General features: G+C 38.3%; 1 protein-coding gene across 2 annotated transcripts in view; it reads left to right on the top strand.

The window, feature by feature from the left end:
* The first annotated feature begins 2,934 nt into the window (after positions 1-2,934).
* FASTKD1 (FAST kinase domains 1) overlaps positions 2,935-12,817 on the top strand; it is a 36,442-nt gene continuing 26,559 nt past the window's right edge. The window contains exons 1-4 of one of the 2 annotated variants that reach the window (XM_008590847.1): positions 2,935-2,941; positions 4,297-4,813; positions 6,705-6,773; positions 11,995-12,120. In XM_008590847.1, the coding sequence (XP_008589069.1) occupies positions 4,479-4,813; positions 6,705-6,773; positions 11,995-12,120 (530 nt within the window). In that variant the 5' untranslated portion in view covers positions 2,935-2,941; positions 4,297-4,478. Of the gene's footprint in view, positions 2,942-3,042; positions 3,123-4,296; positions 4,814-6,704; positions 6,774-11,994; positions 12,121-12,817 lie in introns of those variants that run through there. The other variant, XM_008590917.1, reaches the window with a different exon arrangement.

Genomic DNA, 12,817 nt, shown 5'->3' with positions numbered 1-12,817 from the left:
AAGGACCTCTTCAAAAAGCTTTTGTCCAGCCCAATGTCCTGAAGAGTTTCCCCTGTGTTTTCTTCTTGTAGTTTTATGGTTTTGGGTCTTACATTTAAGTCTTTAATTCTGTTTTGAGTTGATTTTTTTTATGGTGAGAGATAGGGGTCTAATTTCATCCCTCTGCATATGAATATCCAGTTTTCCCAGCACCATTTGTTGAAGAGGCTGTCCTTTCCCCAATGAATATTCTTGGTGCCCTTGTCAAAAATCTATTGGGTATAAATACATGGCTTTATTTCTGGGTTCTCTGTTCTGTTCCATTGATCTGCATGTCTGTTTTTTTGCCAGTGTCATGCTGTTTTGATTTGTAGTATATTTTGAAGTCAGGTATTGTAATACCTCTAACTTTGTTCTTTTTGTTCAGGATTGCTTTGTCTATTTGAGGTCTTTTGTGATTCCACACGAATTAAAAAAAAATTTTTTTATTTCTGTGAAGAATTTTTTGTTGTTTTGGCAGCTGGCTGGTGCACGGATCAAACCCTGGACCTTGGTATTATCAACACCATGCTCTTACCAACTGACCTAACCGGCCGCCCCATCATTGGATTGCATTGAATCTGTAGATTGCTTTTAATAGTATGGTCATTTTCACAACGTTAATTCTTCCAGTCCTCATCAGTGTTTTATAGTTTTCCTTGTAGAGATCTTTCACCTCCTTAGATAAATTAATTTCTGGGTATTTGGGGGGAGGAGTGAGTAGCTACTGTAAGTGGGATTGCTTTCTTGATTTCTTTTTCATCTTGCTCATTATTGGTGTACAAAAATGCTTCTGATTTTTGTATGTTGATTTTATATGCTGCAACTTTAGTGAATTTGTTTATCAGTTTTAAAAGGTTTCTTTTTGTGGGGCTTTTAGGCTTTTCTGTGTATAAGATCAGATTGTCCCTGTTTGCAGACAACATAACTTCCTTTATTCCAATTTGGATGCCCTTTATTTCTTTCTCTTGCCTAATTGTTCTGGCTAGGTGACTGCTGCTGCTTTTTCAATTATAGCTTTAACCTCACTTCATTCCTGCTGCCTTCTAGATAAAGTTTATTAAAATACCCAATAATAGAATTACCCTTGCTTACTCACAGCATCCAGTCAAGAGAAGCCCCTCTAAAATTCTCCCCAAATCACTCAACACAAGACAAAATACTATAATGGGGTCTTTCCAGCACCTTACTGAGATACACCTTAGGGTGTATTCTGCTTCATTGTAACCAGCCAATAAATCCAACTTTATCTATAGGTGTGTGTGTTCCTGGTGGTTTTTGACTGGAGAGTGTTGGCACAGATCATGCTATTTCATCTGTGCTTTTTTTTTTTTTCTTAGCCGGCTTTAAAACATTTTTTTTTTTTTTTTGGCAGAAATTGACAGGCTTATTCTAAAATGTATAGAGAAGTGCAAATGACTTTGTACAGCCAAAGCAATTTTATAAAAGAACAACATTTTGGAGGACTCGAACTATCTAATTTCAAGACTTAAGATCATCTCTGCTTTTTCTCATATTTGTTTGAAAAGCCCTTCTACTCTGTGCATTGAGATCACCCTTAACCTCAAATCTATTGTCATTTGATCTAGTTCCCAAGTATGGTCTGGGGTTAATGGTTGCCTAGGATATGGGGAGTGACCGTTAATGGTTACAGTGTTTTTGCCTTTTTCCTTTTCACTTTTCTGGGGAGTGGCTGGTGCAGGGATTGAACCTTGGGCTTGGTGTTATCGGCTCTACCCAACTGAACTAACTGGCTAGCCCTCTTTTTGAAGTTATGGAAATGTTGTAAAATTGATGGTAGTGATGGTTCCACAATTCTGTGAATATACTAAAAGTAATTGAACTGTACCCTTTAAAGTGGTGAATTGTATGGTATGTACAGTCGTCCCTCAGCATCCAAGGGGGATTGGTTCCTGACCACCCCCGCGTCCCCCGCGGATACCAATGCAAAATGGGACAGTACAGTATTTGCATATAACCTACACATATCCTCCGATATACTTTAAATCATAACAAGATTACTTATAATACCTAGAACAATGTAAATGCTAAGTAAATAGTTGTTATGCTGTGTTATTTTAAAATTTGTATTATTTTGTTTGTTTTTGGCGGCTGGTGGGTATGGGGATAACTACTTGACAGTTATTTCATATATGCTGAAAATAATAAAAATTCGTACGTGTCTTTTCCAGGTTTACATTTTCTAATGTCATTTATATACGTATTATTTTTTATTTGTATATTATAAACATATCAGTCCTCCAAAGACTGGAAAAAAAACCTTAATACTGGAGAAACACTTATTTAAAGGACCGTCACCTTCCACAGTTCAGTACGTACCGTCGTGCCCCGGAGCCTCTCGTTGAGGAACTACGTCCTCAGTGAGAGGTCGCGACGTCCATCCGACCTGGCCGCGTCGCCCCCTGGGATATGTAGTGTGGCAGGCTGCTGCCTTCCGCCCGGCACGCTGCTGTCGCCGGCACTTCTTCCTAGTTTGGGGGCAGACTCCCAAGAGAAAGGCGATGTCTCTCGAAAAGAGGCTAAAAACCCTGGGGTATGAGGGGTGAGCGAGACGACCGAGCCTGTCGCGTCCCTCGTTGCGGACCAGGAATACTCCTGACTTCAGAATCCTCCAGGAAAGTTGCCGCGCGTTGAGGGAGGAACTTGCTGGCAAGTCAGGGCCAGGTGGCGGAGGCGGGTTTTCTTTTCCTACCCAGCACGTCGTCATTCGGTGAACAGGATTGGGCTGAGGAACGGAGGCCTCCTTCCGAGGATTGGATTCTCTGGAGCGACGAGGACTGGGGCAGGGCGTGGGGAAGCGCGTTCACTCATCTGCCCGGCTCTCCTGCACTTCCGGCGCTGAGAGTGCCTTTCACGTGCACATCGTGTCACTGCTACCCTGCACCGCGCCTGTTCATAACCGGTACGTGTCTCTCGCAGTCCCAACGCCCCTTCTTTTAGTTAATGACCTCCCCAAGACTCAGCTGGGGAAGAGCTGAGGACTCGACAACTTTGTATTGTAACCATTGACCTGCCTACACTTTCAGTTGTGGATGCATTGTATCTGGAGGAAACCTTTGCTTTGTGCAGGGCTTTCCATGTAGGTGAGTGACTCAGGTCAGCTTGGGTCAGGATGCTGTTCTGATTGCAATAAAATAGCCAGTACTGTCGCTTGAACAGACAGCTTGGCATAGCCATAGAGAACCATAGATGCAACAACCACTTGTTGGTTTGTTGATGTAATGAGGCTGTAAAAGTGGAAAGAAGTGGTTTGTAGTGCCAGCTTCCCTAGTACTAGAGCAGTTTTGTTAACCTTTAGAACCTAGTTTTCATTATGTGTAAAATGGAAATGATGACATCTACCTGGAAGGTTAGTTGAGAGAATTTAATGAGATAATGTATTTAAAACATTCTTTATAAGTTGTAACATGTTGCAGAAGTGTTAGATGATAGGATTTTAGTCCCAGCTTTTCTAACCATTGCTTCTCAATTATTATTGCTATTATTTATTTTAACGTTTACTTGTACATGTTTGTGGGATACAGTGACATGCATATTCTGCACAATGATTCACTTACGGTAGGTAGCGTAGTTTTGTACCCGTTAGTCCACAACTTCATTGCTTCTCAATTACAGGTGTAAACGTTTATAATGTATTATTAAAGCAAATTATTCTTTTTCAAAATTATCTGTAGCTCTTATATTGCTTCAACATATTTTGAAACATTGCTTGATTTCTTAATATTTCTTTCAAATGGTAACTGGCTGGCCGGTTACTTAGTTGGTTAGAGCATGGTGTTGATAACACCAAAGTCCAGGGTTTGATCTCTATTGGCCACCACCAAATGAATGAATCGATGAATCATTGCTCTTTTTTACTTTTTATTTTTTTGGCGACTGTCTGGTACAGGGATAGAGACCCTTGATCTTATGGCTACTCTCTTTAGAAATTTTAAAGGTGATATGTTTATTTACTTCAAACAACTTTACTCTTATTTAAAAAGACAGTTCTGAGCTTGGGTTCTTTTTTTTTTTTCCTTTTGCTTTTATTGTCAATATGAAAACTATGTAAATGTCAGGCTTCAACATTTTTAAAATTGGGCACAGAAAGAAGCTCCTTTTTCTGGACATTTGGTTTGGATCAATTCCTGCTGTCTGGTTCAGAATAAGAAAGCCTCTAGTTAATGCAGAAAAAAACCCGTTACTTTAATTTGAGTTTTGGAATTAATTTGATATTAATGGTATAAGCATAACAATTTAAAACTAATTCCTTTACAGATGCTCCATGTTGGAATGGATTTAGAGTCATCAGAATGGAAACAAAATACATGACGGAAAAACAGTTATTTTTATACTGGCATATAGGGCCTAACTACTAGGAGCAGATGGTTTTCTTTACCCAGGAAAATTTGTGATGTAAATGAAAAGATATCTTTTTTCTAGAGTCATTGGTTACAAACATGCTTCGTCTAAGAGCCATTTGTCTGTTCTCCTGGAGAGTGTTTCAGTTTCGGCCCTTCAGCTGTGAACCATTAATTATCCAGATGAATAAATGTACAGATGAAGAGCAAATATTTGATCTTATTGAAAGAAACAAAGCCACACTTTCAGAAAAGCAAGTGGGATGTGCATTTAGTATACTTTGGCAATTTCAAAAGCAGAAGACCAGCTTGTTAAAAAATGTTAAGAGTGTTAGAGACCATCCCCAATTTCCTACTCTTCATAATTTAACTACAAATAAAGTCAAACTAATGAATGATGATACCCTGGTGAATGTGTTATACATCACACAAAAGTAAGTAATTTACTTTTAGATTTTATGGGAATGATGATAGTTTATGTTTTAACTTTCTGAAAATCTCTTTAAAATAAAAAGCAATGTGTTTTTTCTCCCACTAACTAGTTTTCCTGATAATCTAATATGGTATTTAAAGATGTTTGGAGGATATTCTTTTTTTTTATTTTTTTTTTTTAATTTTATTTTTTGTCTTTTTGTCTTTTTCCGTGTCCGGCAACGGATCTCAACCCTCAGTGTTGCCCCCGTACCGGACCGGGGACCGGCAACGGGATCGCAACCCTTGGTGTTGCTCCCGCGCCTCGCTCAGCCAGTGAGCGGGCACTGGTCCACATGTGGGATCCGAACCCTCGGGTGGGAGCGCCGCCGCGCTTCCCAAGCGGCGCACTATCCAGTGCGCCACCGGGCCAGCCCCTGGAGGATATTCTTTGATACCTATGCTGTTATTACAGTTTTTAAAATTAAATTATAATCAGTCATGAAAATAGACATGGTTAACTTTGGGTACATGAAACTTGATTATTGTACCGGTCTGTATGTGGGATCCGAACCCTCGGCGGGAGCGCCGCCGCGCTTCCCAAGCGGCGCACTATCCAGTGCGCCACCGGGCCAGCCCCTGGAGGATATTCTTTGATACCTATGCTGTTATTACAGTTTTTAAAATTAAATTATAATCAGTCATGAAAATAGACATGGTTAACTTTGGGTACATGAAACTTGATTATTGTGGAATATTGTAGAAATATGGTTGGCTAAATATACTGAGGATATAAAATATAAATGATTAGACCAGATGAATTCCTAATAACAATCAGCAATTAGTAAATTGTAAATTCGTTGACCTGTTTATAATCTCTTGGCTCTCATAATTAATGACACATATGTTTTCTAGGGGCTATTGGTACAATAGGTTGTTTTCTAATAGCTCTTAGAAAAAAAAAAAGAAAAGAAAAAGGAAATAGAACTATTTTTAGACTCCTTTATATTTGATAACAGTGTTTTATAAATTATATTCCATGGGTGATGGATTGACAAATGTTACATGGACAAAGGTTTCCTTGGTGTCAAAGGAAAACTCAGAAATAAAGTTGAGCATTAAGAATATAAATTTTACAGTGTTTGCAAGGAAATACAACTTTCATGAGAACTGGGTTCACTGAATAAAGGTTCAGCAAGTGTACAAGGGGAAAAAAACAAAAAAAGTACAATTAGTTTGTTTATTAATCTCACTGGTAGAAGAACAGTAGTTTTTCACATGATAATCCAGCCTTCCAAGGTTATTTAAGTAGCTGTTGATGTCAACATTACACAAGTCAGAGATGCAGTTGTTTTAATTAGGGAATCAGCATTCATAGGAAGGAACTTAAGGTTTTACTTATATTGGGGATTGATGTTAGACTGAAATAGATGATTCCTACTTTATTGGTGGTCTTTCTCAGGTTACAAGGTTTTTTCACAGGTACGTGAAGAGAATACTTAATGACTAAGGTGATTGGTGACTGTTGGCATATTTCTGTATTTTACAAAGTTCCTCTTATAAAAATATTTTTGTAATCAGAACAAAGTACTACATGTTACGTGTACTTTTAACATAAAATGTATTATTGAACATTTTTGTTGTTTGGTGGAAGGCATTGAAATGAACAGATAAAAGAGCGAGGCATGGGATAAAGTATAGATTTTTGTTAGGCTGTACAAAGACATTAGAATACAGAAATAAGGACTGCCTATATAAGAGCAAAATTACTTGAGATTCACTTTGCGTTGTAATTCTTACTGCATGGTTTTTTTTTCTTTTTTTTTTTTTTGGTGGCTGGCTGGTACTGCATGTGTTTTTAGTGATTTAAAAATGTTCGTGTATGGAGAGTTATTTTCTCTTGTTTTCATTGAGGTTTGCCGTTGAGGCCCATGACCCGCTAGTTCAAGCACTAGTTACAGAAGCATGGAGAAGACTGGAAAGGCAAGTACTCTGGATTTATCATCTAAGATCAGGGTTATCCTTTTCAGGGTTAGCACAGTGAAATCTTATAGAAGAAGAACACATAGCTGCTGCCTGCCTATCAAGCTTCATTGAAAAAAAAAATTTATTTAAACTCAATTTAGTTCAAGAGTTTTTTTTTTTCCTTTTTTTGTCTTTTTTCGTGACCGGCAATGGGATCGCAACCCTCGGTGTTGCCCCCACACCTCGCTCAGCCAGTGAGCGGGAACCGGTCTGTATGTGGGATCTGAACCCTCGGCAGGAGCGCTGCCGCGCTTCCCAAGCGGCGCACTGTAGCAGTGCACCACCGGGCCAGCCCCTAGTTCAAGAGTTTTTGATTGTGTAATATGTGTTCTTTCTTTAAGATAGAAAGATGTTTAAACATTTAAAGATGTTCCCTCTTTAAATAAGAGTGGGAACAGTGTGCTTTTTCACATATGTAATTAATCAAAATATAAATAAGGCCCAGTCACAACTATTCATGGACTAGCCTTTTAAAATCTTTTCTGGAAGAGTTCTGCTTTAGAAAGAAAAGATTCTCTGATTGGCTGTCAGTATACACGTAGAAGTTCAGGAGCTATAAAAGGAGAAAAGAGACACCAGTTTGATAGAAAGGAAAAGGGCCGGCCCGGTGGCTCACTAGGGAGAGTGCAGCGCTGGTAGCGCTGAGGCCACGGGTTTGGATCCTATATGGGGATGGCCGGTGTGCTCACTGGCTGAGCGTGGTGCGGACGACACTGAGCCGAGGGTTGTGATCCCCTTACTGGTCAGAAAAAAAAAAAAATAGAAAGGAAAGCCATATAGCATTCTTCAGGAGCATCTGTAGCTACTTGTCTGTCACCTCGTTTTTATGGACAGGCAATGACTAGAGCTTAAAGGTGACTTAGAAGCTTTTTAAAGAAAGTAAGTTTCAGATCCACTGCTGTGAACAATTCAGATCTGTTTCCTACACTATACACAGCTGTATTTTTAGCAAGTTGCCATAATTGATAATCATGTTGAAAAATGTGAAATCTGTTCAGGGTACTCTTCTTGTGAGTAGAGAAGTTTATTCTGTAAGTATATCTGGGAAGCTCTCTATAAAAGAGCTGAGGCAATAGCATAGATCATTTCGGGAAATCTTCAGCTATTTCTGAAAACTTTGAATTCTTTAACCTGAGAATTCTGGATGGCCAAGGTCCATTGTTAAGACAAATGTTAGTGAGGAAAGGGATAAAAATCAAGGTGGGGAAGAGACAGGAGGATTCTTTGTTTTTTTGCAGCTGGTTGGTATGGGGATCCGAACCTATGACCTTGGTGTTGTAAGGCTGTGCTCCAACTGACTGAGCTAACTTTAATCCCCAATAAATGGGGATTTTAAAAACTACAAAACAACTCTCTGTCTAAACCAAATAGGAAACTAAGCCAGAAAGGAAAGGATTGACTAAGATAAAGGAGAAACAACAGGCTATGTATTTGCAGATAGAGGAGCAGGCATTCCCATATTTTTTGTTTTTTGTTTTTTTAGCATATTGCTTCTTAAAGCTTAAACTATGATAAATTTTTACAATATAGACACATGTTGGTGAGCTCTTCAGGCCTTTTTTATATGGGCTGAATTAAGTTAAACAGGATAGAACAGTTCTCTGGATTTAGAAATTCTGCATTCATGAACTAAGTTATGATTTTAGTTAATCTCAATATCTCAACTCATCTGTCTTCTCATCCACTCTATTCTTGCATTTTCTCTACGTGCAGCTATCCTCATTGATGGTAAGCAGAGTACAGTAGTCCTCCATTATCTACTTGGGATATGTTCCAAGACACCCAGTGGATGCCTGAAACTGAATTTCTTTTTCCTTCTTCACAATTTCAGTAAAAGATTCATTCTTACTGTAGATTATAGCAACCTCAGCATATAATTTTTTTTTTAAGTCGAGAATTTTCACCTTTTCACTTAAAGGAAGAACTTTATGTTTTCTTTTTGGCATATCTGAATTGCGGGTATTACTACTCTTGAGCTGTGGGGCCATTATTAAATAAAATAAGGGTTACTTGAACACAAGCTCTACAATACTGCAACAGTTGATCTGATAACCTACATGGCTGCTAAGTGACTAATGGGTAGGGAGCCTCTACTGTGTGGATCCACTGGACAAAGGGAGTATTCACATCCAGGGCAGGATGGCGTGAGATTTCATCACACAACTCATAATGGTGCACGATTTAAAACTTATGAATTGTTTATTTCTGGAGCTTTCCTTTTAATATTTTGGACCATGGTTGACTGCAGGGTACTGAAACCGCAGAAAGCGAAACCTTAGATAAGGAGGGGACTACTGTAATTTTATTCCTTTCTCCAACAATAAAACTGTTTACTTACTAAATCTTTGGGGTTAAAATTGGTCATTGTTTATAATAGGTCAAAACATTTTATTTCTCTTCAAAGCAACATTAAGTGTTATGTGTATTTTGCAGCTTGAACAAATCAGTTGTAAAGTAGATGCTTTTTTTTGTTTGTTTTACTATAAGTTAAACAGCTAAATTACGAATGTACAATTGTACTTCCCAGTGAGTCAGACGTTTCTTTTTAATTTTTTTTAATTTTACAATAACTCAGAAGATAATCACTTTGTTTTATGTGTTTTCTTTTTTCTTTTTTTTTTTTTTTTTTGTCTTTTTCCGTGTCCGGCAACGGATCGCAACCCTCAGTGTCGCCCCCGTACCGGACTGGGGACCGGCAACGGGATCGCAACCCTCGGCGCTGCTCCCGCGCCTCGCTCAGCCAGTGAGCGGGAACCGGTCTGTATGTGGGATCCGAACCCTCGGACGGGAGCGCCGCCGCGCTTCCCAAGCGGCGCACTATCCAGTGCGCCACCGGGCCGGCCCTATGTGTTTTCTTTTTTACTTGTACTAGTACTTTTATTTTTTTTATAATTCTGTTATAAAAATTTTACTTGTACTAGTACTTTTATTTTTTTTATAATTCTGTTATAAAAAATTTAAAAACCTTATATCCCATATACAGAATTTTTAATGGGATCATAAAATAAACACTAAATTTTTTATTTTTTTGTCTTTGTGGCCTATGAGATTAAATTTTTGTTACTGTAATAGCTTTTAATCAATGATCTTGCTAAAACGTCTTATGAATTTATGCTATATAATTGATAATGGTTCAAATGGGATAGATTATTATGGATTAGTACTATATGCATGGATAATTAGCATGTATTTGAAATCCAAAAATTTTTTTTTTTTTTTTTATCTTTTTTACTGACCGGTAACGGGATCGCAACCCTTGGTGTCACGCCCGCACCGGGGACCGGCAACGGGATCGCAACCCTCAGTGTTACGCCCGCACTGCGCTCAACCAGTGTGCAGGAACCGGTCTCCACATGGGATCCGAACCCTCGGCGGGAGCGCCGCTGCACTCCCAGACGGCGCACTCTCCAGTGCGCCACCAGGCCGGCCCTGAAATCCAAAATTTTTTAAAAATCTTTTTATTATGGAAGATTTTAAACATTTACAAAAGCAGAGAGACTAGTATAATGAACTCCAAGATACCCATCATCCAGCTTCAACAATTTTCACCTTTCACTTCCTCCTGCCCTTCAGTATATTTTAAATAGTGATATTATTTTATCTATGAATACATCAGTTTGTATCTCTAAGAGATAAGGACTCTTTTAAAAATATATATAGCCATAATACCATTACTTATAAAAATGAATAATAATTCCTTAATATCACCTAATACCTGGTCTGTGTTTAGATTTCCTTGATTGTCCTGTAAAGGTCTTTTAAAAGATCTGTTCATTTTATTTTATTTATTTTATATATATGTTTTTTGGTGGCTGGCCAGTATAGTGACCGAACCCTAGACCTTGATGTTATCAGTACTGTGCTCTAACCAAATGAGCTATCTGGCCAGCCCTAAAAATTCTGTTTAAATCAGCATCCAAACAAGGTTTACACTTACTGTATCTCTGAAGTTTCTCCTTTTTGTTTTTAAAGTAAACATTTTATTGAAGAATAGTGTATAAAATTACACCAACCATAAGTGTACAGCATAATGAATGTTCGCATACTGATCACTTTACCAGCACCAAGATCAAGAAACAGCATCACTAGTTACCTAGAAGTTCCCTTCATATTCTCCTCCAGTCTCAGCCCCCCACCTCGAGGATCTTGACTTCTAACACCATAAATTAGTTTTGTTTTTATGGAAATGGAATCCTGTAGTATGTAATCTTATATCTAATTTAGTTCGCTCAATATGTTTTAAGGGTTCACCCATGACGTCGTATGATTCAGTGGTTTCTTCTTTTGTATTGCTGTGTTGTATTCTGTTGTATGGATATGTGCAATTATCAGTTGTACTTTATTTTGTTTTGTTTCTATCTTTTTTTTTCCTTTTATTTATGGACATTTGAATTATCTACTTTTTTGCTGTCACATATTATGCTGCTATGAACTTTTGTAAGCTTGTCTCTTAGTGAATTCAAAGTCTTTTAAAACCTATAACAATTCTCCTTCCTTCTTTTTTGTCTTGCCATTTACTTGTTGAAGAAATTGGGTTATTTTTCCTATAGAAAAATTCGGAAGTTTTTCATAGACTGTTGTAGTAGTGGTGGTTTTATTTGTTAATATGCAACCTTGAGTCAAAATTGTTCTGTCATGGGCTGAGCCTGTGGCGCACTCGGGAGAGTGCGGCGCTGGGAGCGCAGCAGCGCTCCCACTGCAGGTTTGGATCCTATATAGGGATGACCGGTGCACTCACAGCGCTCACTGGCTGAGCGCAGTGCGGCCGGTCTCAAAAAGGACAAAAAAAAAAAAAAAATTGTTCTGTCACCTCAAAAAAATTAATAAGTAAATAATTCAAATAATTTGGAGTGAGGGCTGTCCAGTTAGCTCACTTGGTTAGAGCGTGGTGCTGATAACACCGAGGTCAAGGGTTCAGGTCCCTGTACTGGCCAGCTGCCAGAGGGGGGAAAATTTTTTTGTTTGAGTGATTCTTCCTGTTTTAAATCTTTCCATAGTATCTGACTTTGAAACTGTTACCATTTGTTACTTTTATAATAATGATTAACATTTTAGAAAAATTTTCACTTTATGTTAAAATAAGTTCGTATTTTGATTGCTTTTTATTTTATAACTGTGTATAATGTGTGTTAAGTAAAAGCAAATACTGATTATCTCTTTTATATATTTCTTTTAATAGGTTTGACATTAACGTGCTGTCAGAATTTTCCTCTTGCCTAGAGGATCAGCATTTGCATTTTAGTCCATTGATGGGAAAGATAGCTGATATTGTAAATAGGAACTTGGGAACTATAAAGGACTTAAGGTAAATTTATTTAGGGACCTTATGGTGTGCTGGAAAGATCCTGGGCTTTAACTGTAGACACAGTTCGATTTGCCACTTACAGCTATGTGACTTGTGGCTAATTTACTCAACTTCTTAGAAGTTTACTATCCTCATTTATAAAACAGAAATAGTAATATCTACTTTGCAGTGTTGCTGTGGGGGTTAGAGATAAGGTATATAAAGTGTTCCACAGTATTTGTTGAGATCTGTGAAGGGTCTGAGATTTTACCTTACTTGCAAGTTAACAAGTTTGCCTGACGCTTTTTATAGGTACTAGAAGAAGACACGAGACTCCTAGGTCAGAGACGAAAGGCTTTGTTTCTCACAGCTATATCTATAGCCAGAGTACCAGCATTTTCTTGTGCTGGTTTCCTGAGCTCCAAGTCCCACTGTGGGCTGTGTCCCAGGAGAGGAACCTTGAGCTTAGGGAACCTGAATCTTTTATAACAGGTACTAAGTATGTCTAGTTTTTGCTTCAGAGGGAGACACCATCCCTATCCTCCTAAGCTGTTTGCTATACAACCATCCTTGAAAAGATAGTTCTGAACACAGGCAGTTGGTGCCTATGCTTGCAACACATGTAGAAACTCAAGAAACCTGTGGAGAATTGTCTTCCAATAAATGTCTAGAACACAGAAGTTTCTCAGTAATTGATAGGTGCCATTACTATTATTAT

The sequence above is a fragment of the Galeopterus variegatus genome, unplaced genomic scaffold (assembly GCF_000696425.1).
Source record: "Galeopterus variegatus unplaced genomic scaffold, G_variegatus-3.0.2 Scaffold12, whole genome shotgun sequence".
NCBI lineage: Eukaryota > Metazoa > Chordata > Mammalia > Dermoptera > Cynocephalidae > Galeopterus > Galeopterus variegatus.
Note: the sequence above shows the minus strand (reverse complement) of the source record. Positions and strands in the feature narration are given on the sequence as shown.